At 43.2% G+C, this 26,409-nt stretch overlaps 1 protein-coding gene across 1 annotated transcript in view; it reads left to right on the forward strand.

The window, feature by feature from the left end:
- The window catches only part of ROR1 (receptor tyrosine kinase like orphan receptor 1), a 146,077-nt gene that overhangs the window by 107,946 nt on the left and 11,722 nt on the right, over nt 1–26,409 (forward strand). Inside the window, exons 3-6 of the mRNA XM_058843074.1 lie at nt 2,480–2,767; nt 4,158–4,188; nt 22,918–23,045; nt 25,353–25,670. Of these exons, the coding sequence (XP_058699057.1) occupies nt 2,480–2,767; nt 4,158–4,188; nt 22,918–23,045; nt 25,353–25,670 (765 nt within the window). The remainder of the gene's footprint in view (nt 1–2,479; nt 2,768–4,157; nt 4,189–22,917; nt 23,046–25,352; nt 25,671–26,409) is intronic.

The following is a 26,409-nucleotide window of genomic DNA, read 5'->3' on the forward strand; positions in this document are numbered from 1 at the left end:
ATGTATCTGAGGGCTAATCTAGGGTGAATTTAGCAGATGAATTTGTTTTAGTGTTTCTGCAATAGCTCATGGAGGAAGGTGGAGAGCAATTAGAGGAGTCAGCAGCTCCTGAGGCCACTTCTGTTGGTCCCTACAGAGAAATTGCAGCCACAATTTTTCACTGACTTAGGATTTCTACTGATACTTCAAAATCCAGGCTTTGGAAACCTGCCCTACACCCTCAGTCCTTTATTTGCCTCTCCTGTATCCCTCAGGACCTTTAAACCATTCTGTTCACCGTGCTGTTTGTCAGCCAGCCCATCCCAGGGCTGTTTCTCTCCCTGTTAGGCTGGAGATGTCTGAAGCAGTCTCCAGAACATGATCAGGAGTTCTATAAATTACTTTTTTAAACCCAGATTGGAATCCATGAGCTGGCTGGAGCTCTGCTTCCCATGGAGGGTGTTAGGATGGTGGGGCAGAAACATTCCTGGGGATGGAGCTTGGAGAAATGGTCCTGGGGAGCTGAGGAGCCATCAGACAGCCCTGAGAGATGTCAGACCCTGTTGTGTGGCATCTCTGCCCTTTGAGCCCCATCCACAGATCTCCTAAATAACTGGATCCCTGGGAGTGGAGGAACAGCTGGATTTTCACAGAATCACGGAATCTTCAGGTTGGAAAAGACCCCTGAGATCACCATGTTCACCACCACCATGTTCACCACTAAACCATGTCCCCAGGTGCCACTTCCACGTGTTTTTTGGACATTTCCAGGGATGATGACTCCACCACTGCTCTGGCCAGCCTGTTCCAGTGCTTTACAACTCTTCCCATGATTTTTTTTTTTCCAATCTAAACCTCTCCTGGTGCAACTTGAGGCCGTTCCCTCTCATCTCATCCCTTGTTCCCAGAGAGAAACACGGTTTCACACCTGCACATTAGAACTTAATTGAAAAAATGCACGTGGAAAAAAAAAAAAATACCTGTGGGGCAGGGCCTGGGTGCCAAATGTTTGTCCCAAATGGCTGCTGGGACCAGGTGAGGACAGGGAGGCCTTGTTCAAAGTGCTGTGCAAACACAGAGCAAGTTGTGTGCTAAACAGATTAAAAACAAAGGCAAGAGATACTGCTCTCCACAAAGCATAATGAAGGGAGGAGCTGGGCAAGCCAAGATTACAGGGAATAATTAGGGAAGTGGCTTACTTGGGCAGGTTGGGTGGCTGAGCTGGTTTGGAACATGCTGGAGGGGTTTTTTCACACTTTTAGGAAGGTTTCTCACTGGAGCTAACTGCAGATGGACTTGAGAGTGATGGAGCACAAGCAGCACAGCAGCAGTTTGGGGATTCCTCATCCCTGGAAGTGTCCAAGGCCAAGCTGGACAGGGCTTGGAGCAGCCTGGGGCAGTGGAAAGTGTCCCTGCCTGTGGCAGGGGTGGGACTGGATCAACTCCAAGGTCCCTTCCAATCCAAATAATTCTGTGATTCCGAGTTCTCTGGCTGATTCTGGCTTTTCTTGACCTCCTGGTTTGGCTCTGGGAGTTCAGGAGCCAGATACAGAGGGGATTTCTCATTCCTTGGCCATTCCTGGGACAGCCAGCAGCTGATGATGGCTCTGGACACTAACACCCCTGCTTGAACCTCTGACGTGGAGATGAAAGCCTGAGGATTCCATTCCCCATCCCAAATCCTCTCCCTCCCTGCCTTGAGAGGATTTAATGAAGTGGTGAACACAGAGCACCAGCAATGGGGTCTCTTCCTGAGGGATGCCCAGCCCTGGACAGAAGGCAGAGCTCAGGAGAGATTCATCTTCCTAATTCTAATTGAATTTGATTATTCAATCATGAGCCCTGTTTTGGGTTGGAGGTGATATTCAGTTCTCTTAGCCATGGAAATACTGAGAATCAAGTGTCCTTTCCCAGATATGATCCTTATTCCTCATCTCTGCAGCTGGTGCTTACAAAATCATGGATAACACCCTGTCTGCTCTGCCTGTGAGTAGCTAAAAACAGCTTGGAGACAGGATCACAGAATCCTGGGATGGTTTGTGTTGGAAGAGACCTTAAATCTCATCCCATCCCACCCCTGCCATGGGCAGGGACACCTCCCACCATCCCAGGCTGCTCCAAGCCCTGTCCAGCCTGGCCTTGCGCACTGCCAGGGATCCAGGGGCAGCCTCAGCTTCTTTGGGGAACAGGATTTTCACTTCTGAATGATTCCTTTCATATATTCCTGTACTTTGCTGGATTCTGGCACAAGCAGAGGCAGGTCAGCATCAAAATGAACAGCTGGAGCACTGAGGTGATTTTCATGTTTATTGGTTAGGAAAAATAAAAGAAAAACGAGCAGCAGTGTTTCTTCTGTGCTAAATGAAGCCAAATAGGAGATGTTGAGACAGCAGATATCCAGCTCCTTTGTGTCTCCTCCAAAGACAAGCAGGAGCTTTCTCCACAATCACATTCCCTGCTCTCAAATCCTTCATTCCCCTTCTTTTCTCTCCAACCCCAGATTATTTCCTGACGCTGGACGAACCCATGAACAACATCACCACCACCCTGGGCCAGACAGCAGAGCTGCACTGCAAGGTGTCTGGGAACCCCCCTCCCACGGTGAGGTGGCTGAAGAACGACGCTCCCGTGGTGCAGGAGCCGCGCAGGATCTCCTTCCGAGCCACTCCCTACGGCTCCCGCCTGCGCATCCGCAACCTGGACACCACCGACACCGGCTACTTCCAGTGCGTGGCCACCAACGGCAGGAGGACTGTGTCCACCACCGGGGTGCTCTTTGTGAAGTTTGGTGAGTTTTCTCCTCTGAGACTCTTCCAGCTCTTGCTTGGGAGGAGGTGTTTATCCAGGGGAAAGCAGGGTGCTGATGTAGCGGCGTCATGGAATTGGTCAGGTTGGAAAAGTCAGATTTGTTAAACTTCCTAAAAGCAGGGTTTGTAGAGAGCCCAGGAATCCGTGAGCTGGCTGAAAATGGGCTTCCCATGGAGGGTGTTAGGATGGGCAGAAACATTCCTGGGGATGGAGCTTGGAGAAATGGTCCTGGGGAGCTGAGGAGCCATCAGACAGCCCTGAGAGATGTCAGACCCTGTTGTGTGGCATCTCTGCCCTTTGAGCCCCATCCACAGATCTCCTAAATAACTGGATCCCTGGGAGTGGAGGAACAGCTGGATTTTCACAGAATCACGGAATCTTCAGGTTGGAAAAGACCTCTGAGATCATCCAACCACCATTAAACCATGTCCCGAGTGTCACATCCATGTTTTTTGGACATTTCCAGGGATGGTGACTCCACCAGTGCCTTGGGCAGACTGTTCCAACACTTTTGGAGGAGATATTTTCTCAATATCCAATCTAAACCTCCCCTGGAACAGCTTGGAGCTGTTCCCTCTCCTCCTGTCCCTGTTCCTGGGAGCAGATCCCAAATCCCCCCGGCTGTCCCCTCCTCTCAGGGAGTTGTGCAGAGCCAGAAATTCCCCCTGAGCCTCCTTTTCCCCAGTCTGAGCCCCCATTAATGTGGTACCTGGGTAGATCCAGCCCAGAGGAGAAAAACTCCTTTATTCTGAGTGACCTCTGTGTCTGGTGAGTGAGAAATTTCAGCTGGCACTGCAGGCTGAGGGCCTGAGATGAGACACACATATACCTGTCAGGGAAAATAAGCACTCTTTCTTCCAAGTTTATATTGAGATAACTGCCTTCAAAGCTGATCTTTCCACTCAGAGGATTCCAAACAAGAAACAGGTTTTGTGTGTCTTCTCCTCCTCCACGGGCAGGGGGAAATAATTCACTGAGATGAAGATACTTGCACACAGTCCTGGTTAATCCTCTTTGGAGCTGGACAAATAACACACAGGGAATGATGGATGTGATGAGTTTCACCGTCTTTTTTTCATAAATCTCCCATGTTTTCTGATTTCTGATAAGAAATTAATCATTAGATGTTCTCCTAAGGCAGTTTCCAGAGGAAGGTGAGTTGCTCACCTGTTTATTGTCCTGGTGTCGTGTTCTGCAGCCAGCACAGCCTTGTCTTGTGTGCTGAGGGACTGCCACTCCTCTGTTCAACTACACAAACCACAGCCAGCACCACAGACTGGGCCTTTTATCTTTTAAAAGCTTTTCAAAAGCTTCCTGCTCGCTACCTCGCCGTAACTCATCCTGCTGTTTTTCTTCTGTCACTTTTCCAGGTCCCCCGCCAACAGCAAGCCCAGGATCCTCGTAAGTCCTTTCATGTCTCTTCTGTGGGTTCATTAATCTTGCATTTCAGCAGTCAGAAGTTCATTTGTCATTCAGGGTGACAGGAGCACTTTTACATTCTGCTTTTTAAGTCAGATAGGATGGTAATTTATTATAACTGAGTTATCTGTCTCGCAGTTATATTTTCATGTTATCGTGTCAACTCCTATTTCTTACCCCAGACTTCTTCATTTCCAATATTATTACCTTTAGATCCTCTGGTGCCTTCAGTCTGTGAAGTGATTCCTGTGCACCTACAGGTACTTCATCCATGTCACAGCCCAGTCTGGAAAATATTTATCACTTACAAGCAGATTTTACTACCCAGGGGCTTCTTGCTGATTTTAAGGGTCGTAAACTGTGTCTGTCTCTCTGTACCTGTATTAATAAACTGTCTGAAAGGCGAGGTTTTGAGGATTGAGTAGGTGGGTGGGAGCAGAGGCTGTTTGTACCACAGCTCCCTGAGTCCTGGAGCTCAGGTTTGGCTCCTTCTGCAGGGTCTGAGCACTTCCCACGTTGTATTTTGGCAGTGGAGCCTCTGTCTTGGGCAGTTTTTGAGAATATTCTCTTGTATCTCTATTTTCAAAACATCTGATCAGACCTGCTCACCTTTTCAGTGCCTTACTGTTCCCAAGTGTGATCTCCAGCTGTCCTGAAGTTTGGGATCAGCTTTGTGGTGCTGTACCCAGCTTATTCCCACCTCACAATGTGGAAAAATATTGAAAATCCACCTCTCCTGCTGAGGGGAGGGAAACTCAGAACTGAATCAGAAAATTAATCTGTTCATGCAATTAACGCAATTACAAGGGATGCAAAAAACCTGGGAATGTGAATGTTCCTGGCTCCTGCTGGAAGATCTTCCATGAATTATTGCAGAGGATATAAATGAGGAGAAGCATCTGACCACAAAAGGATGTTGTAGGATGCCCTCTAATGGAACAGCCTAAAATGTGGTTTTATCTTCCCTTGTGGAGGTGCCTGATGTGGAATCCTGGAGTTTGTTTTGGAAGGGGAGCTCTTTCAAGGGATTTCAGCTCTGTTTGGTGATTGTGGGGTTCTGGGGATGGAAATTCCCTGGTGCTGTGGGATTTGGGGGCTCTGGGCTCTCCAGCAGTTAATGAACGAGGTGAGAAAATGGGGATTTTGTGCTGCTCCCTCCTGGTTTCTGAAATTTGTGGGGTTAAACGACACCTTGGTGGTCAGAAGCCACATGAGAGCAGTGTGAGCACAGAAAGCAGAGAGCTGGGCTGGAATCTCACTGTCTAGGCCTCACTTTTTAAAAGAAAATACATTTGGAAACCTTTATTCCCATTTTTTTTCTTTCTGGCAGGGGTTTGGTGTGTTTTTGCTCCCCTTCCAAAAAAAAAACCAACAAAAAATCCCCACAACTTAACCAGCTAAAATACACAAATGATGTGAAAAGGTGAAAAGAAAGGGAGATGTCCTCTTTAATTGTTGATTTTGTGGTTGTGCCTTATAATTTTGTAACCAAAAAAAGAAATGTAATCACATTTCAGCTGCATGTTGTGAAATGCAGGAGGGAAATTACCTCAAATTCTGCTTCTTGGCATTTGCTGTTCCTTCCATGCAGAGAATATCCTGGGGATTGGATTGTGTGACTCACTCATGTGCAGCCTTCTCCCTGTACAAGCAGAAAAATGAATTTTATAGCTATGAAATTCATTTTTCTGCTGTTTTTATCTGTGAAAACCAAGCCCATCTGTGCCAGTTTTTGAGCTCCAGAGTGAGAGATGAAATACTTGGTTGATCTCCCTCATCATCCTCCCTCTGGGGAAACGCTTTCCTTGGGAATAGGCTGGAAAAGCTGGGTCATAAAATTCAGGACAAAACTTGTGGCAAGTTCCTGGCCTTGCTTTTCCCGTGTCTTTATCAGAGTGGAAGTTTCTGTTCATTTACAGATTTTGTTTGAGAATTATGTTTTTTTTTAAAATATCCACACACTCAGCCCTTTTCCTTCCATAATTTATAGGTGCAGAGCTCTGCCCGGACGTGATGGCAGAAAAACAGATGGGCCAAGCGTGAATGGGAATGTGAAATGGTGATTTCTGTGAGAGGAGACAAGCAGGGATAGATAACACAATAATTCATGGCTCTTCTTTCTGCTGCTTTCCCCAGAGCCAAAAGTCTGATTTGGAAATCAGTCTGAAGCCAAGGCAAGCAAAGGACACCAGGAACCCCAGGGTGGGTGGGCAGCACTGCCTGCCCTGAGCATCCTTCCTTTAATTCTCCCCTGCTGGAGAAGCTGTAAAAACCCTTGGAATCACATTCCATGATCCTGCTCTGCTGCTCACACTTAGCTGGGAGAAGCTTCTTTTGTTCAAAAAACCAAAACCCAACGAGCCTGGCTTCATTAAATCCATCATTATTTTATCTGTGGGTGCTGCAGATGCAGCTCAGGGGAGGCTGGGAATGCCCATTCCACATGGAATTGTGGAATTGCATGGGAATCCCACATCTGGATGTGCCAGGAGGCAGCTCCAGCCTCTCCAGCTGCTGGAATATTTTCCACAAGTTGGGTGGTGTCAATGGTATCTGATCAAAGGGGCAGAGAGGTCAGGGAGCTCTGCCTGGAAAAGGCTCAGCTGATGTTTCTCCATCATTTATCCACCAATTTCTGAATTCAAACACAAATTGGGTCAGTTGAATAATTTTGGGGAGATCAAAGGCAGCATTTTGGTGGTTCCCTCATGTATTTGTGCATTGCTGTGTGTCTGGATTGTGCACACAAATCCCAGAATCCCAGAAGGGTTGGAAGGAACCTCAAAGATAATTCCAAGCCATGGACACCTTCCACTAAACCAGGAATTTGCACTGTAGCCACTGCTTCTCAAAATTTCCCCAAAAAACAGATTTTGAACATTATTTTAGAAGTTCCTGTGCTCCACATCCCTTTGAAACTCACTTTTTATCCATCATCCACGGCAGGGTTGGTCCCTTAAGGACATAGAAATGTCTCTTCACCTCAGGTGAGGCTGCAGAGATCAGAACCAGAACAGAACCAGGTCAGAGCACAGCAGATTCCTGGAGATGAGAGAATTTAACCTAACAACAGAGACACTCTGGGCCAGGAAATGGTTCTGTGCCCAATCTTTTTGTTCTTTTTGTCTCATTCTCCATTGTTCCCATTACCTGGGGCCTCAGCTTTGTGCTTATCCCAAACTTTTCCCACTGCAGGAGAAATCCTGGGCACAAATCACTGAAATTAGAGGTGGTGGAGCAAGAACTTCCCCAAGAGCTGTAGTGAGGAATAACAAGAAAATGCCAGTTGACATGGGCTGGTGTAAAAATGAGCTGGAAAAACCCTGCTGGAGTGGAATCCAGTGGGAAGAGTGCAGGAAAATGCTCTGTATTTATTATTTATTGTGTTGTGTTCTGATGAGGTTTAACCTGGATGTGTATGGCAGGGATATATTCCCAAGTGGAATATTTACATCCTGGTGCCAATATTCCTCTGGAACAGTCCTTTTGTTCTTCATGGAGCCTCTTCTATATATAAATATCCTAAATATGGCATTGTTTTGTTCTTTATTTAACCACTGGGAACGAGGAGAGGGGAAAAGAGGAGACAAGAGGGCTGTAATTTTAAGGAGCATCTGATTCATAAAATGAAATGGGGTTTCTGATTCCCAGAAATAGCTTGCAAGGCTTGTGAAACCACAAACCCCCCTGGATTTTCCCATCTTTTTCAGTGATTGAGATTTTTATTTTTTATTTTCATTATTTTATTTTATTTTTTTTATTTTTTTTTTACTTTCAGCTAAACACATCTGGGTTTTTTAGTAAAACAGATCTTTTGTACAGTGGCTCTGTGTGCCAGCACAGTTCCTTCTACAAGAAAATGTGTAAGCACTGGCCAGCATCCAGGTGAGGCTTGGCCAACTGCGAGTGTGACTGTGGATTTCAAAGAGGAACACAGAAACTTTCCTCTTTTGGCCACAGAAAATGAAATTTAGAGAAGAAAAAAATGTCAATCAAGAGACCAGAACAGATTCACTGCTCCAGCAGCATCCCCAGAGCGACATCCCTGTGCTCTGGCTGCCAGGTTTAACCTCTGGAATCTTGGAATTCCAGCCTGTCCCACATTTTGTGGCTGGCACAGAAACTCCCTCCTGCTGCTCAGTGATGGAAATGTTGAATGAGGACTGGACACAATTCCCAGGTGTTTTGGTGTGGGATTTTTTACAGTCCCACTGTGTGCTGGTGCAGCAGCTCGTTCCTACAGCCTGTGGGATGTGAGACACAAGGCTGAAGTGGGATATTCCATGCAGAGGCCAATATAAATAGATTTTTTTGGGGGGGAAAAAAAGCCCCACGTGGTGCAGGGTTGGAGCCTGAGTGGCTGCTGCTGACACAAACCACGTTACATCCTGCTGCATGACTTCATCCCAGGGAAAATAATCCTCCCTCAGTTTGCCAGGGGCTCAGGAAGGTTATCTGGGATAACCTGGAATGGGAATGTTCCCATGGCCTTGTTCTCTCCACGGGCTCTTTGATGTGCTGCACACTCCTCTCTCTGTCCCAACTTTTCCCTGGATCCTTCTGCTCTGCCACTGGGGACCATGGGGGGGTCTGTGAGGGCTCAGGTTTTTGGGAATCACGCTCTTGGATTTTCCCAAGCCAGCAAAACCAACTGAAAACCTTTGGGTAAATGTGATAGAGAATTTAGGAAGGCACAGTTGTGTTTTGTTTTGAAGTGAATTGGCTCCAGAGCCCATTCCAGGGTGTTTTATCGACCTTGGGGTACTTAGGTAGCTAAATATACACCTTATCTGGGAATAAAAGCCAGGCTGCTTTGCCTCCTTACCTCCCCTTATCTCCCAGACTTGTGGGAAGCTGAGCCAAAATGAGATTTAAGGTGTTTTTGAGGGGTCTGAGCTGGAGCTGGTGCAGCTGAAGGGTCACTGGGCACCTGGTCTGGGGGGATCAGCCCAAACTCGCAGGAGTGAAACAGAAAAGAGAATGGAATGGCAGGGTGGGGTGGGAAGGACATTAAAGTTCATCCAGTGCCATCATCCTGCCATGGGAAGGTGGAAAATAAGTCCCATTAAAATATGCAAACTAAAAATTCCAAGTGTCTTCACATCCAGGGGTTCATTTTATGCCTTGATGTGACGCCAAATTGATACAATTATTTATTTATTATTACAGTCAGGAGTAATTTGTGTTTTCCTGATAGAAAAATGAATGTGATTGCAATTCAGAACTCACTGCAGGATACCCAAAACAGCAAAAAGGACGAGGAGAATCATGGAATCTCAATGGTTTGGGTTGGGAGGGACCTTCAGTCCCATCCAGGGACAGCTCCCACTGTCCCAGGCTGCTCCAAACCCATCCAGCCTGGCCTTGGGCACTGCCAGGGATCCAGGGACAGCCCCAGCTGCTCTGGGAATTCCATCCCAGCCCTTTCCCACCCTCCCAGCCAGGAATTCCTTCCCAATTTCCAGCTGTTCCCATCTGCTGGGTCCCTGCATCACCTGCTGGTTTTCAGGTGAGCAGCGCTGCAAAAAGCTGAGTTCTTCTCCTTGCAGTGGCTTAAACTTTATTTTATTATGCTGTGGTAAAATACAGAAAAGAAATTGGCCTGGAGTTTGGTGAAAGGTTGACCTCAGAAAGTGCTTTTGGCTTTTAAAAGGGTATCTGGTAGCTATTTCTGCAGATTTCAGCTAAAGTGCTCCCTTATCTGCAGGCAGGACAAACAGAAACCCCCCCTGGCCCAGCCCAGCGTGGAGACAGAGCTGAATTATCTGAAAACAAATTCATTCCAAAGCTCTCAATATTTTTTTTTAAGCAGGGAATGGAAAAGGGAGTGAAGTTCATTCACTTGGGCAAGGGGAGCACAAAGGAAATGTTCAATTGAAGAATTTGGTTTTCCTCCTGTGCAGGATCACCCACAGCAGCCACAGATGGGAATAAATATTTGGGGTGGAATTGACCCTTTTGGGATGCTCCAGTCAGGATTTGAGGAGTTTGGGATTTGTTTTGTAGATTTTAAATTGAAATTTTAAATTTAAATTTTGTAAATTTACAATTTGGGATCGTATTTCCATCAGATTTTCTCCCAGCCTGTTGCACACTCAGCATTCCCTGGGCTGACATTTTGGGATTTGTGGCCAAATCCTGGAGGCTGAGGGAGTTGAGAGTGAGGATAACACTGAAAGAGGCATTTATGCTGTCATTCTATCTTTATTGCCTTTATTTATGGATCAATGACTTTATTTATATTCATATTTATATATATAGATCAAGAACTTATTGCCTTTTTTAACCCTGGATCCAGGAAATTCTCAAATCCCTCACAGGGCCCTGGTTATTCATTGGACTCAATGATTTTTCCCAACTTTTATAAATCTATGATTCCAAGGGGACTGATAAGTAAAGTACAGATATAGGATAAATTTTCCTTTCTTTAATTGAATATCTCAGTTCTCAGTCTTTTCACAACACTAAAGAAATCCTGTGATGATATAATTTAACCCTGAGTTACAGACCCCGTGCCTGTTTTCCTGATTTATTTAAAAAGGAGCAAAGTAAGGATCATTCTGAAATTTTTGACAACAAAAAGGCAAAAAATAAATCAGGAAATGCTGGAAATTTGCATTACTTCTGCTAATCATTTCTTCCAGGCCTTTGTATTCATGGAGATATTCTTCAACTGTTGTAAAAAATAATAAATATCATTTTTTTATCATCCTAACCCAGCAGAGAGGAGGGAGATGCTGGCAGTGCTTCAGAGCAGAGGTATAATCTGATTTTCCCATATTTCATGTGCTCATTCCAGGTAACAGCTCTTTTGAATCCAACCCCAAAATCCCTCGTGGAGCTGCTAAAAACTTGCAGCAGCATTTTGGGCCAAACCACTGGGTTTTTGTGAATCATTCCAGTGTTCAGGAGGCAGCATTTGCTCTTTAAGAGGGTTTTAATAAAAAAAAAAAAAATCTCATTTAGCTCTAATCAAAGAACATTTTAAGTGGTTTAGTGGGATTTCTTTGAGCCTGAAGGAAAGATCTGAAATATTCCAGTGACAATGGATTTCAGCCATCCTGGCCTGGCTCAGGATTCAGGCCTGGCTCAGCTGAGCCTGGCTTTGGAAGGACTTGGCCTAAATGTGTGTTGTGTCCTCAAAGAGGACAAATAAAACCTGATGTTTTAGGGAGTCTTTAATTCATGGGAGATTAAACCTGATTTTTGTTGTGCTTGAAAGAAAGGGAAATTACTGATCTGTAATTACTGATCTTGTTTTATTTGTGTGTAAATCCAACCCAGTTCCTTCCTCAGGGGCCTTTCCCTGCAGAGTTGCTAAAACAGAGGTGGGAAATGTTATTTTGGGGACAAGAATTGTATTTTACAATGAAAAATAAACCTCAGGCCCAGGCTTTGGGACCATTCCTTTCTGTTTTGGGGGTTTGCTGGTCAACCTTAGGCAGTTAAAAATTAAAATACAACAAAAAGTTGAATTATTTGAAAGCAAGGTGCTTGATTTCCCTCCCCACCAGCCTTTGGTGGGTTCAGAGTCCATAGAATTCTCCAGAGAGAATTCCAAGGATTCAGTGCTGCAGGAGAACACATAATTTGAATTTTTCTGGTTCTCCCTGCCTCTATTGCCCAATGTTTTACTCCTGGGGAAGTAAAAAAATGATAAATATCATATAAATAAATAAATATCTGGGGAAGGGTGGAAAGGGCTGTAGGTGGAGGAGGGAAAAAGGGAAATAATTCTATAAGCTGGTGTAAAATGGTGTCTGGCTGAGTGTGACTGAGTCAGAAAACTGACAAATGGAATTGTGGCTTAATTCTGATTTTCTGAAAGAGAAAATGGAACATTTCTCACGTGGAACAAGAGGGTTTCAAAGTCCTTGTGTTCCTTCAAACCCTGCAGCATCTGGTGGCTCTGGAACTTTCCTGGGCTTTGGGAGTGGCTGGGTGGAACAAAATCTCAGACATTTCAGAGCTCATTTATAATATCTGAGCTCATCTCCAAGGTTCCCCTGTGCCATAAGGAAATCCTATTTAAATGCCTTTGTGTGGTCACAGTAAAATCTCAGTGGGCAAAACTTTGTCTCATTTTGTTCTTTTAATCCTGATATTCCTGATTTTAATTGCTGATATTCCTTAAACAAATCCTCCTCTGCTCTTTTTTGGGGAACCAAGGAGAGGAGGAACACTGGAGGTTCAGAAGATCCAAAGATCAGCTCTGGGCTCAGCTTCAAGCAGATTTTTGGTTTAACTCGCCACCACTGGGCTGGAAAATGAATTAAGATGAAACATTTCAAACATTGAAGTACTGAAAGCTACAGTTGCTTGTGGTAGGAATTATTGAGGAGAAGAAAAAATAGGAATATTAATATTAATAATAAACAAAATAAAATGAAATGAAATGAAATGAAATGAAATTAAATGAAATGAAATAAAATGAAATGAAATGAAATAAAATAAAATAAAATAAAATAAAATAAAATAAAATAAAATAAAATAAAATAAAATAAAATAAAATAAAATAAAATAAAATAAAATAAAATAAAATAAAATAAAATAAAATGAAATAAAATGAAATGAAATGAAATAAAATAAAAAAAAATAAAATAAAATAAAATTAAATTAAAATAAAATAAAATAAAATACATTAAAATAAAATAAAATAAAATAAAATAAAATAAAATAAAATAAAATAAAATAAAATAAAATAAAATAAAATAAAATAAAATAAATAATAATAATAACAATAACAATAACAATAATAATAATTACAGCCTTGCAAGCACAGGGGGAGAGGCAGTGTCTGAGGCTCTGTGGGATGGATTTATTTCCTGTCCTTGGTGTTCTTTCAGCCACATGAAAAGTCATCCCTGTCTGTTTGTAAATCCTTTCTTTCCATGGGCACCTGGGGATTCTCCTCCCCTCCAGACACTCAGAGCTGAGCCTTTTTGCTGCTGAGATGTCCCAGGATGCAGAGACAGAATTTCTGTCCCAGTTGGGAGCTGGGCAGCTGCAGAGCTTCTGTCCCTCCCTCACCTTGGGATGCTTTGGTTTGGAAGGGACCTTAAAGCTCATCCCATGGCAGGGACCATTCCCCTACCCCAGGCTGCTCCAGGGATCCCAGATCCTGCCAGGGATCCAGGGGCAGCCCCAGCTGCTCTGGGGATCTGATTCAGGGGCTCCTCACCCTCCCAGAGAACAATTCCTCCCCCAATATCCCATCTAATCCCATTCTTTTTCAATTTGAGCTCATCCCAAGCTCAACTTCACATTTTACTCCAGGCTTCTGCAGCCTGCAGGAGAAGCAGCGTTGGGGCAAGTGTTTATTCAGCCCAGTAAGGACATTAAAAGTGGGAATAAATCTGTAATGACCCAAGGGGCTTTCATGACTTCAGCAGGGTGTAAAAACCTTGGGAATGACTTTTCCTACAAGGATAACATCACTGCTCAGCCAGCCTGTGTGTAGTTACTGCTCCCTCCCAGTCCGTGCAGCTCCATCACAGATTCCTGCAGCACAAAGGAGAAGATTATGAGGTGTTACATTATTTATCCTGATAATTAAAACCATTCCTGAAATTGCAGCTCTGGCTGCTCAAAGCAATAACCCCAGGCCACCTCAAATACTGTAAAAGGAGTTAATCATCCATTTCTGAGTGTGTCAAGTTTATTGATCTTGTTAACAGCAAAACATGTGTGGTTACCTGGGTGAGGAAGGAAAGCACTTATCATCTTGAGCTGCTATTTGGATGCTGTTATTGATGCCTGAGCCAGCCAAGATCAGTGCTCAGCAAAAATGAATCACAAATGTTACCCAGCTCTCCAGCCAAATTTCTTGTCTCGATGAATTTACTTTCAACAAATCCATTTTCTCTCCGTTCTGATCTCACTCCAGATGAATGGACACATTCTTTTGCCACAGATTCTGCCCAGTAATTAGCACCAAGAACATTTTCTAAGCCCTTTCAAGGTTCAGAGTTTAGAGATTTGCAAGGTTTAAAAGGGAGAAGGGCCCATTGCAGTCCCCACTGCTGTAGAATTTCTCAAGTCTGGCTCTGGGATTTTCAATTAACTTCAATTTTTCTGGGGATTTTCAATTAACTGGGGCACATCTTTAGGGATAAAAATGTGTCATGTTGATTTTATCTGTCTTTAACTTCTGAACATGCTCATGCACAGGCTCAGATGCCCCTTCAGGATCCTAAATGTCCAACCACTCCTCCTTTACACCCCAGCTCTCCACTCTGCCTGACCCTGAGAGGTCTCTTTTCCATAAACTCCTGGGAACTGCCCCCAGCTCTGTCACCACACGTGACATTTTTTCACAATTTTTTTCCTCAAAGCAGGATTTTCAGAATATAACAGCGGGCATCCTTCTCAAAGCTAACCAAAACGTGAATAATTGTGCTCTAAATTCGAAATATTCCAGCCCTACCTGATGAAATACGAGTGTTTTGGTGGCAGGGTGGTTCCTGGAGCGTGGTTTTTTCACTCAGGTCTGTGGAGAGAGGGAAAATGTTTTTAAGGAAAACAAACAAATTCTTTCTCTGTGCCTTATCCCATTTCCATGAGGGCACAGAGGGACAGCTCTTCATCCCCACTGGAGCCAATTTTTGCTGTTTATTGTCTTAAGAAGGAGTTTTTTATCTCCAAAAGGATCTTTTCCCATTCCCACTTTGATGCTGGTGGAGATGCCCTTTAAAGCTCTGGCAGTTCCCAACTGAGGAATTTGTGTGGCAGGGGCTGGATTTATGATGGACCTGCAGTTTTTGTGTGAATTCCCAATGTTTTCATCAGTTGTGAGGCTTGAGCAAGTAATTGATGCTTTAAATGGGGTTGGATTTAGTTGGTGATGCTCCTAAACCCAACAATCCCAGACTGCTGAGGACGGCTCCGTGTTCCACCCAACTCCTTGGAAGGTTCTTGAGGAAAATCCGCTGCATTTTCCTAAAGAACTCTGGAATTTCACAAAACCATGGAATTGTTTAGCTTGGAAAAGCCCTCAGAGATCCCAAGCACCCCCAGGGATTTTAAATCCCTCCAGGCATGGGGACTCCACCACTGCCCTGCTCCAATTCCACGAAAAAAAATTCCCAATATCCACCCTAAACCTCTCCTTGCACAACTTTGTTTCCTCTCCTGGGAGCAGAGCCTGGCACCTCCCTCCTATCAGGGAGATCTTTTTGTTTATGAAATAAAAAGAGAAATAAACCAGCTCATTTTGGGAATTCAGAGCTTGATGTTATTTTTGTAGCAATTGCGGGCTCCATTTATCGACGGGTGCAAATTTCTGGTCAAATAATAATTTAAGCAAGCTAACATTATAGGTATTATTATTTTTAATTAACTTGTGCTGAGGCATGTGTTTCACTTTTAATTCAAGTGTCAGGTTTGTGGAGTCTGTTTCTCATCATGCTTAAGGTTAAAATATTAGGTCACCAGAAGAAAGAACTTTTTGAGGCACAGAAGACAAATTAAATGTTAGGAGGAAGGAGAGGGGAGGGAGGAGCAGAAATAAAACTGCAGCTTCAGAAAAGGAGGGAAAGCAGGAAAGAGTTAAGGAGAGATAAAATAGGAAGAAACTCATTTTTGAGGTTCAATATTCCAGGTTTTTCTATCAGTTTGGAAGAGTTCAAAGCTGTATTTGCGGTGTCCTGATACCCAGGAAGGGTTGGGATGTTGCTTTCTAAAACATCAGAATCTGAATTCTTCAGAATCTGGATTTTTCAGAGTCTGGATTTTTCAAAATCTGGATTTTTTCAGAATTTAGGGCTGGGCAACCTTCTCAAGTCTAACTAAAATGTGCATAATCAAGCCTTAAATTCTGAATATTCCCACCCAGCTAGGAGGGATTTGGATAAAAAAATTGAAGGATATGGCCAAGCTCTTCAAGGCAGTCTCTTCCCTTTGCCTTGGTGCCCAGTTCCCAGCAGAGGATGAGGATGGGATGGGCTCCAGCCCCTTCCATCCCTTCCCAAGGCTCCTCAGACCTTCAGCCACGGGGTCTGGGATCACTCAGGGCAGAGCAGCCGCAGATTTTTGGGGTGGAGCTGCCAATCCTTCCATGCCCAGCTCCTTCCCTGGAGCTCGAGGGGATGAGAGGAGAAGGGTGGCTGAGACCTCCCAAGGGAATCCAGCAGGAGGGAGGGGATTTTTCTGGGGGTTTTTCTCCTTTGAGAGAGGAGACAAAATTCAGCTCGTGGAATTTTATCCCTCTTGACTGCTCTTCTAAAACATTTCACCTCTTTTTCCCCCTCTGCGTTTCCAAACTTGGACGAGCCGAGCTTCCAAACCTTCAAATAAACAAAGCACGAGCACCAGGGCTTTGCTGCCATTCCCAGAACTCCCAGAATATGATTTTAACCCAAAAATGATGGCAGGAATCTGCCAGGAAAGATCCAAACCCTCCTCCCAAGGTTGTTCCCAAAGCAGCTGCAGCTGCTGAGCTGCCCTGGCCTGCAGGGAATGCCCTTGGGCTGGGCAGGAGCTGTGTTAGCAAAGGGATATTTCAGGTGAAAACCCTCTCTGAGCTGAATCTCAGGGCTGATTAATTGATTTTTGATCAATATTTAGCTCTCATTTGTGGCCCTGGTGTGCCCTGGGCTCCCTGGTCACAAATCCATTCAGCCAGCATCCCAAACCCAGAGGAATTTTGGATTATTTACCCATACCTGGATTGGAGGCATCATTCAAAGTGACAATCACTCTGAATAGTGAGGTAACAACTAAGGAAAGCAATTCCTTAGGCAGATCTTAGTTAATTATTGGTATTCTTTAATTTTAATTTTGTAATTTTTTTAATTTTTATGAGTCCTAGAATGGTTTGAGTTGAGGAGGATATTAAAGATCATCTAATTCCAACCCAAGCAGGGACACCTTCCACTATCTCAGGCTGTATTATTATTATTATTATTATTATTATTATTATTATTATTATTATTATTATTATTATTATTATATTTCTTATTATATTTTATTATATCTTATTATTACTATTATTATTAGTATTAATTTATCTTATTATATCTTATTATTATATTTTATTATTATCTCTTATTATTATATTTTATTATTATCTCTTATTATTATATTTTATTACTGTACTTTTATTATATTTTATTCTTATATTTTAATTATATTTTATTAATTTTTATTCTCATTTTTATTATTAATTACTATATTTTATTATATTTTAATTACTTTTTATTATTTTATTTTTATTAATTATTAGTATTAGTATTCAGAGGTATTCTGGTACTCTATAATGATGTCAAAGCACAGCAGAATGAATTTTTTACTTTCTGCCTCTGCTTTCCCATTTCAACCCTGGCTTTATAGGGGAGTCAAACAGCAACAGCTTTTATTCCCCAGAACTTTTCCCTAAATCACACAATGACGTGGAAGTCTGGGCAGTTCTCTTCTTTCTGCAAAGTGAAATGCAGGAATTTGCTGAAATATTATCATGAAACAGAGCCAAGGTGTTCCCATTTTCCAAGCTTTGGAAAATATGAGAGAATTTGATTCATGTGTTTGCTTTAAGGGAGATCTGCCAAGTCAAAACCCTTTCATTTCATCCTGTGTGAAGCTGGAACACGAGGAGAGAACAAAATCTTAATTTATTTAACAATGTACAAATAATTTATACAGAGGGAGGGCACTGGGTGTACATAACCATTAAAATTATTTCTTGATACAAGTTGTAATTAATGGCAAGAAAAAATGTCTTTCACTTTGTCAGTGAAAAAAAAAAATGTCTGCAGTCTTCACCCAGAGGCAAAACTTTTCCATCTCCAGTTGGTAGAACTGGGAGATAATTCAACATTTATTTGCTTTTGCTCTTCAGATGGGTTAATTCTCATAAATCAACGTTTTCTGCATTTACACCTTAATTCATGCTGGTTTTGGGGACACTCAGAGCATTTGGGACTTTGTCTTGCCTTGTGCTGTTCTCTCCTTTGGCTGTTTTTGCTCAAGATTTCCAAATTAGTCCTGTAGTTATGGGTCTTTCTTGCAGGGTACTGATTCAAATCCTTCTGGAGATAAAAAGGGAAGAGATAAAATAGGGAGGGAAGGAAGGAGGGAAGGAGGGAAGGAGGGAAGGAGGGAAGGGAGGAAGGGAGGAAGGGAGGAAGGGAGGAAGGGAGGAAGGGAGGAAGGGAGGAAGGGAGGAAGGAAGGAAGGAAGGAAGGAAGGAAGGAAGGAAGGAAGGAAGGAAGGAAGGAAGGAAGGAAGGAAGGAAGGAAGGAAGGAAGGAAGGAAGGAAGGAAGGAAGGAAGGAGAAATTAAATTAAATGAAATCCCTGGGGTGTGGTAGGAATGACCACACAATTACAGCATCTCTGGAATATGCATTTTTAATATATTGGATTGTAAAAATAAATCCTACATGATCTCACTGGTTCAGTTTTTCTATCAATATATGAAATACTTCAAAATGAACTCAGACAAAGCTTTTGCTGAACTGAGTTCCTGGATTTGTTGTTGGCATTTGCTGGAAATGTTGTTTAAATTTAGGTGATTTCTTATAATTTGGAAAAAGGCTGGCAAAGAAAATTGAGGATGTTGGGAAGTGGAGTTTGACAGAGGAGCTGGCAGAGATGGTTTGTGTTTGTGTCCAGTTGCAGAGGAGGTGGTAGCACAGAGCCCCTCCAGGTTTGGTGTGAAGCAATAAAAGAAATGCTGCAGACTGATTGTTAATGTTTCCCTGCCTGGTTTGCACAGGGATGCCCAAAAAGCTGCAGAGGCAGAAATTCTGCCCAGCTTCAGACAGGAGCTGCACTGGGAGGAGGATCAGCCTCTGGATTCACTGGAGCCTCACACCAGGAGCAGCTGAGACAGAGATGGAATCAGAGAATGGGCTGGGAGGGGATCCTAAAGAGATTTTGGCTCTGGACACCTTTCAAAGCTCTTCCTTGGTTTTCTGTGAGCTTTGAGCAATCAGATCCTCAGAGGCACCCGAGCGTGGTGGAAATTAATCCTTGGTGCTCTTATTACCCCAAGCCAGAGGTGTTGTCACAGGGGGATCCAAAAGCAATGGGCAAGCTCCAAGATAAACATCCAGGCTGGAAATATTGACAGAGTGAAACAGAAAACAGAGAGGAAACCAAACCTGAAAAGAAAAAAAATCCTAAAGCCCTAGAGTGCTGGGTCATGTGTTGGTCATTAAAATCCAGTGCTTTGTCTTGTGCAGCCTTCACCCAACGCTCACAGGGGCTTTGTGGGGCACAGGCAGTGTGAGGATCAGTTATGGCCCAGCTCCCAGACCCCAAATCCTGGGCTGGGATTGTTCCTGCAGGATGCCATCCCTGTTTTCCACCTGCTGCCTGCTGCCCTCCTGCTCCAGCCAGAATTTGCACAAGTGATTGAAGTCCATCCACCATCAGAAACCAGGCTTGGTCTGACTTCCAGTTCCTTAGGACTTAATCATTAGGATTTTGGCTGGGCTGTAAATGTTAGCACATTAATTGCTGGATCAGGCCTGATTTCCATCCAAAGGGACCTTTCCTTGTGCAGGATCAGGATGGAGAAGCTGAGCCACATCCGAGCAGGGATGCAGCAATTCCTGCCACAGAGCAGGTGAGGGATGCCAAACACGGACTGTGGGAAAGGAATGTGAGTTCAGCCTTGATCCCAAGAAACTGAGAGCTGAGTTTGAAGCCAAAAACTGACAATAGCTGTATTTAAAACCAAAACAGATAGGTGTATTGAAAACCAAAACAGATAGGTGTGTTTAAAACCAAAACCAGATAGGTGTATTTAAAACCAAAACCAGATAGGTGTGTTTAAAACCAAAAACTGATAGGTGTGTTTAAAACCAAAAACTGATAGGTGTGTTTAAAACCAAAACCAGATAGGTGTGTTTAAAACCAAAAACTGATAGGTGTATTTAAAACCAAAAACTGATAGCTGTGTTTAAAGCCAAAACCTGATAGCTGTGTTTAAAGCCAAAAACCAGTAGGTGTGTTTAAAACCAAAAACTGATAGCTGTGTTTAAAGCCAAAAACTGATAATAGCTGTGTTTAAAACCAAGAACCAATTGCTGTGTTTGAAGCCAAAAGCCGGTCTCTGTGTTTAAAGCCAAAGCTGAAAATATTGGATTTAAAGCCAGAGCGCTGCCAGGGGGCAGCAGGAGGTGGGGAATGTGTTTAAGCTGTTGATGTTTTTGTGGGATTTGTGTGGGGCTCTGGATTTGGTTTGGATGGAGTTGCTGGGATGCAGAGGGTGATCTCCTCTGCAGCATCTGTTCCGTGGGAAAGGCTTTGGGAGAGCTGTGGCTGCTCCCCAGAGCTGCTCTGCTGTGGGGAGCAGAGGCTCAGGGAGCTGCTGGTCAATGGAGGAACCTCCCAGCCCCTTTTTTGTCTCCAGGACCCCCAGAGCAGAGTCCAGGGGACCAGGGAGTCTCAGGGTCCCTCTGTCCTACCCTGATGCTCCTGTTGCTTTCATTTGTTTTAACCTTCTGCCCCATTATGGAGCTGATTTCCAAAACAATCCTAAATAGTTCCTGCTCTTCCTGAGCTGCAGTTTTCCCTGTGTGAATTCCAGCCCCAGGGCAGAGCTGGTGGCATCCTGGCCCTTCTTCTTTCCTCTTTAATATTACCCTCCTGAGATAATCTGCAAAGTCCTGCTCCTCAGGGCATTTCCAGCCAGGAAATTTCCTGTTCACTGCCAATCCTTGCTGCATCCTTCCCTTGGATGATCCCTGAGTGAAATCCCAGGATTATTTTAACCTGGAGAAAAGGAGGCTCAGGAGGGGCTTTCTGGCTCACAACTCCCTGGTGGGAGGGGAGGATTTGGGATCTGCTGCCAGGAACAGGGACAGGAGGAGAGGGAACAGCCTCAGCCTGTGTGCTCAGGTTGGATATTTTGGAAATTTGCTTTACAGAAAGGGTGGACAGTGCTGAGTCCCCATTCCTGGAGGGATTTAAAATCCCTGTGGATGTGGTCAGTGGTGACCTTGGCAGTGCTGGGAATGGTTGGACTCGATTTTAGCAGCTTTTTCCAGCCTTAAGGATTTAATGATGCTGTAATTCCATTAAAAATGGCTAATTAATTATATCCTATCTGAGCATTTAATGATGACATGAACTCAACTCCAGAGCCTGCAGTCACTGCTGGGGTTTTTAACTCAGGTTTCAGTTTTTCTCTTCAAGAACCAAGAGAACAGAAATATTTTCAGCAGAGCTGCCACCTCAGGTGTCTGTGTCACCTGAATCCCTTTGGGGCACCTCAGGTGTCTGTGTCACCTGAATCCCTTTGGGGCACCTCAGGTGTCTGTGTCACCTGAATCCCTTTGGGGCACCTCTGCCTTCCCTGGGGCTGGGAATGAGGAGTTTCATTGGAAGTTCAAGTTCTTCTGTGGGATTTTCTCCCAATGTGTTTGGGAATATCTTGGGGCCATCACCCAGTGAACCCTGAGCCCTTTCCCCACTGATTTTCCCAGAGCTGAGCTGTCTGTGGAGGAGCTCCCACCTCTCCCATCCCTCTTTCCCCCTTCACACTCCTAAATTACAGCGTTTAATCCCTGGGATTGACTTTTCCTGGATGTCTGGGATGTCCTGGAAGGCGATCCCAGCGTTTCTTCCCTCTAATCCCATTAGAGGAGCCCAAAGAAGAGCCCACTTCAAAAATCCCCATGGAATTTGCATTTCCAAGCTCTCACAGCCAAGGTCTTCAGGAGGGGATGAAAGTGGTTTTTGTTAAACTTAAAGGAAGAGTTGATTAAAAAAAAAAGTGTCTGATTTTTCCCTTATTGAGGAGTGGTGTGGTTCCACTGTTGGGCTTTGGGTATCTGGGGGAGGGAGAATTCCTCACACAAAGGAAATAACCTGGTCCCTGTCATCATCCCTGGGGATATCCCAAATCATTTATCTGAGTTTGAGAGGAGCTTGGCTGGGCCAGGCAGGAATAACGAATAAAATATCAGCAAATTTTTGTGATTTCAAACTTTCTCCTTTTTCTGGGAGCTCCAGAAGAGCCGAGGTGTCTGTCCAAAAAATCCATCCCAAAAATCTCAGTGCAAATATTTCCCTCAAAGGAGGGAATTGAAAGGGCTGATTTGTGCTCTTGTTGGGATTTCAGGGATCACTAAAACCCCACTAAAACTCCCTGTTCAGTGCTGATTATTCAAAATATCCAGTGTCTGCCTTTCTTTGCTTTGTTTGAAGAGCACTGGCAAATAAAACTGAATTTCTGGATTAAATGTCTCCTATATTGCCTAAAAGAAAGCACCTAATGAAAGAAATGTGTCTGTTGAGCTCCTGTCTCAGTTTTGGTTCTGTTTTAGCACTGAATGTCACTGCTCAGAGAGGACTGAGCAAACATTTCCTATTTCCAGGATCCTATTTGGATTTTCTATATCCACTTTAAATTCTGTTTGCATGACTCTTCCTGCTGGCTTTATCAATATTAAGCACAAGCTTGGTTCAAAAATAGAAAACTATGTGTTGGTTGCTTTAAATAAACATCAACCCTATTTTTCCAGGCAGTTTATATTTCTCTTCTAATCAAGGCTGGGTGTATTTCTGAGCAGAGCCTTAAAAGCACTCATTTCATACAACATTAATGTGTATTTTGGCTAAGCTGAAATGTCATTTTTTACCATGCAGATGAAGGGGGGGGAGGTTTATTTAAACAAACAAAGCTTTTATTGACCAGAAGGAAATAACCCTGATTGTTTGCAGTGTTTTGCAATCACAATTTTGTGTTTCTGGCTGCTTTCAGGGATGAGTATGAGGAGGATGGGTTTTGCCAGCCTTACAGGGGCATCGCCTGCGCCCGCTTCATCGGGAACAGAACCATCTACATGGAGTCCTTGCACATGCAGGGGGAAATAGAAAATCAAATTACAGGTGGGTAAAAACACCTTGGCTGCTCCCAAAAAGCTGCTGGAGTTTTATAAACAGCAATGGTATTTTGTTTTGGTTTTTATTCCCTCTTGCCATGAGCTCGTCTGGGTGTCTCTGCTCCTCCAGCTCCTCCCAAAACATCTAAAAAAGTGATTTTTTCAAGGAGAAGGGGCTGTGTGTTTACAGCTTTTAGGAGACTCCGTGCTGCTGTTACCCCAGCAGGTTCTGAAAGCAAAGTGGGACCAGCTTTAGTTGATTTAATGTGGCTGGAATAATTTAGGTGCCGGGAAAAGCTGCATAAATAATCCAGCAAATAGTATTATTCCTTTGGATTTAGGGGAGAACCAGCTGCCATTAATTTTGTGGGATGTGCTGATGGGGTTGCTGAATTCACAGATATCGTGGATATCATGATATTCTCTATTTTTCATATAAATTAACTTGGTCTGATCCTAGCCCTGGTAATCATGTCTATATTCAGATTTTTTTTTTTCTTGCTGTCAGAATATCCCAAATTTCTCTTTTCCCTTTGTCTCCAAACACTGCCAGCATTGCAAAAAAAGGCTTCATTTCCCCAAGAAAGGCAATGTGGAGCCACCAGCTCATAATCTTCCAGCATTTAGTTTGAAAAGTTACTTGGGATTATATGAAAGTCATCACCTTCCACAAAGGCGCAGGAATTTGGGGTTCACCTGTTGGTTTTTCAAATATTACACGAATTTGTAAATTATTCTAAGTTATTTGGGAAGGAAAAAAAAACCAAAAAGGAATAATTAAGGGAATAATTACATTTGGGGCTTGGATAACGAGCTTAGCATTAATCCCATGTTGAAAACCTGATGTGTTTTCCTTGTCAGTGAAATCAGCATCGTTAATAACTTCCAGTGTAATTAGTGCTGTAATTCCTGCACAGCTGCAGTGGGGAGGGAGGGTTTTACTGGGAAAGCAACAGCACAGGAAAAACCATTGGGATACAGAGAATTCCTCTTATCTCACTTCTGTTTCAGAAAGGATTCTCCAAAGGCTCCTTGGATTCTTTTTTCTCCTATTTATTAATATATTATCAAAAGTCTTGGCAGGTCTTCCCCAGACCTTTCTTTGTCCCATCATCACCTGGCTGAAATTGGCTCAAAAGGCACAAAACAGCCTCAAATTTCACAGTTCTTTTATCTTTATACTTATTTTTGTAGGAATCTAGAAATGGAGTGACATTTCTCTGTTTGTCTTATTCTCCAAAAAGGTATTAATCAATTAATTTTTGTCTAATTAATCAATTAATTTTTGTCTAATCCATTAATATTTGTCACTGACAGAAAGTCTTCTAAATATCCCTGTGTAAACCAGGATATATAAAAAATTAAGTAGAAATAATAGAATGTTTAGTTTGTCACTGAAGTGAAAAATATAGATTTTAGAGTGTTTAATATATGGAGGAAAAAAGGTGTGGTTTTAACTTTCCTTCTTCCTTCTTCTCCATGGTTCTGCAGATTTTAGGAGCACAAGGAGTGATTGGTTTAGAGTTAGTCATAGTTTTAGTTATGTAAGTAGATATAGAAAACTTTATATAAAAAATTTATATAAAAGTTTGTATATTTGTTAATATATAAAAACAATACACCTGTCTATTGTTAATTGGATAAAAATAGATATAAAGATAAAACAGCCACATGTTTTGGGGCCATTTTGTGCCATCAGAGCCCAAGGGGCAGGATGAATTGAAGTTGAGCAGAAAGTCTGGAGAGCCCTGCCAGGATTTGTGCAAACATCCCAATAAACACCAGAAACAAAATCCCAAGGAGCTCTGGAGTTTCCTTCTGAGCCAGAGAACCGAGATAAACGGAACCACCCGTGAGGGAGGATCCCAGAGGAGCTCAGAGGGGACCAGGAAATCCAGGTGTGACAAGTGCAGCAGAACCAAAAAGAGAAAAAGTTTCAATTTTCACCCAATTAACAATAGACAGGTTAATTACTTTTCTTAATGACCCCATGACCCAACACCTGAGTGCTGCACTGTGGCATTCTCTATCCAATCACCCACTACTACCCAAAAACCTCTAGAAGATGAAGAAGAAGATGAAGAAGGACAAGAGACAACAGCTTAAATTCTCCATCTTGTCTTCTGTTTTCTAAGCTAAATTCTAAACTTTAACTTTTTCACCCAGTGACTTAAGAAAACTCCTTCATTTACACACTTTTAGCTTTTCTATCTAACTTTAACATTTAAATTCAGTGTTTTCTTGGGTGTCAGAGCCAAGGGCACACTCTCTGTGCCTCCAACAATTCCCAAGTGACACCCTGGTGTTTTTCCAGCTGCCTTCACCATGATCGGCACCTCCAGCCATTTGTCGGATAAATGCTCCCAGTTTGCCATCCCCTCCCTGTGCCACTACGCCTTCCCCTACTGCGACGAGACCTCCTCCGCTCCCAAACCTCGGGATCTGTGCCGGGACGAGTGTGAGATCCTGGAGAACGTCCTGTGCCAGACCGAGTACATTTTTGCCAGGTCTAACCCCATGATCCTGATGAGGTTGAAGTTGCCCAACTGTGAAGATCTGCCCCAGCCCGACAGCCCCGAGGCTGTCAACTGTATCCGCATCGGGATCCCCATGGCTGATCCCATCAATAAAAGTAAGTGGAAAATATCTTCATTTTTCTCCATGGAAAAGGTGTTGCTGTGCCAGGATTGGCTGGAAGGGCTCGTGCGTCCCACGCGGAGCCAGCGCTGGGCGTTGGCGGCTCACGGGTGAATTTCCCTTGTCCAGCAAGGGGAGGGATTCTGAAGGGTTTTTTCAGGGATTCTGAAGGGTTTTTTCAGGAATTCTGAAGGGTTTTTTCAGGAATTCTGAAGGGTTTTTTCCGGAGTTCTGAAGGATTTTTTTTAGGAATTGTGAAGGATTTTTTTCCGGAGTTCTAAAGGATTTTTTCAGGAATTCTCAAGGATTTTTTTCATGAATTCTCAAGGATTTTTTTCAGGAATTCTCAAGGGTTTTTTCAGGAATTCTCAAGGATTTTTTTCAGGAATTCTCAAGGATTTTTTTCATGAATTCTCAAGGATTTTTTTCAGGAATTCTCAAGGATTTTTTCAGGAATTGTGAAGGATTTTTTTCAGGAGTTCTGAGGGATTTTTTCAGGAATTCTCAAGGATTTTTTTCAGGAGTTCTGAGGGATTTTTTCAGGAATTCTCAAGGATTTTTTTCAGGTGTTCTGAAGGATTTTTTTCAGGAATTCTGAAGGATTTTTTTCAGGAATTCTCAAGGGTTTTTTTTCAGGAATTCTCAAGGATTTTTTTCAGGAATTCTCAAGGGTTTTTTCAGGAATTCTCAAGGATTTTTTCAGGAATTCTGAAGGATATTTTCAGGTCCTTGCT

Source organism: Poecile atricapillus, chromosome 7 (genome assembly GCF_030490865.1).
Source record: "Poecile atricapillus isolate bPoeAtr1 chromosome 7, bPoeAtr1.hap1, whole genome shotgun sequence".
NCBI classification, from domain to species: domain Eukaryota; kingdom Metazoa; phylum Chordata; class Aves; order Passeriformes; family Paridae; genus Poecile; species Poecile atricapillus.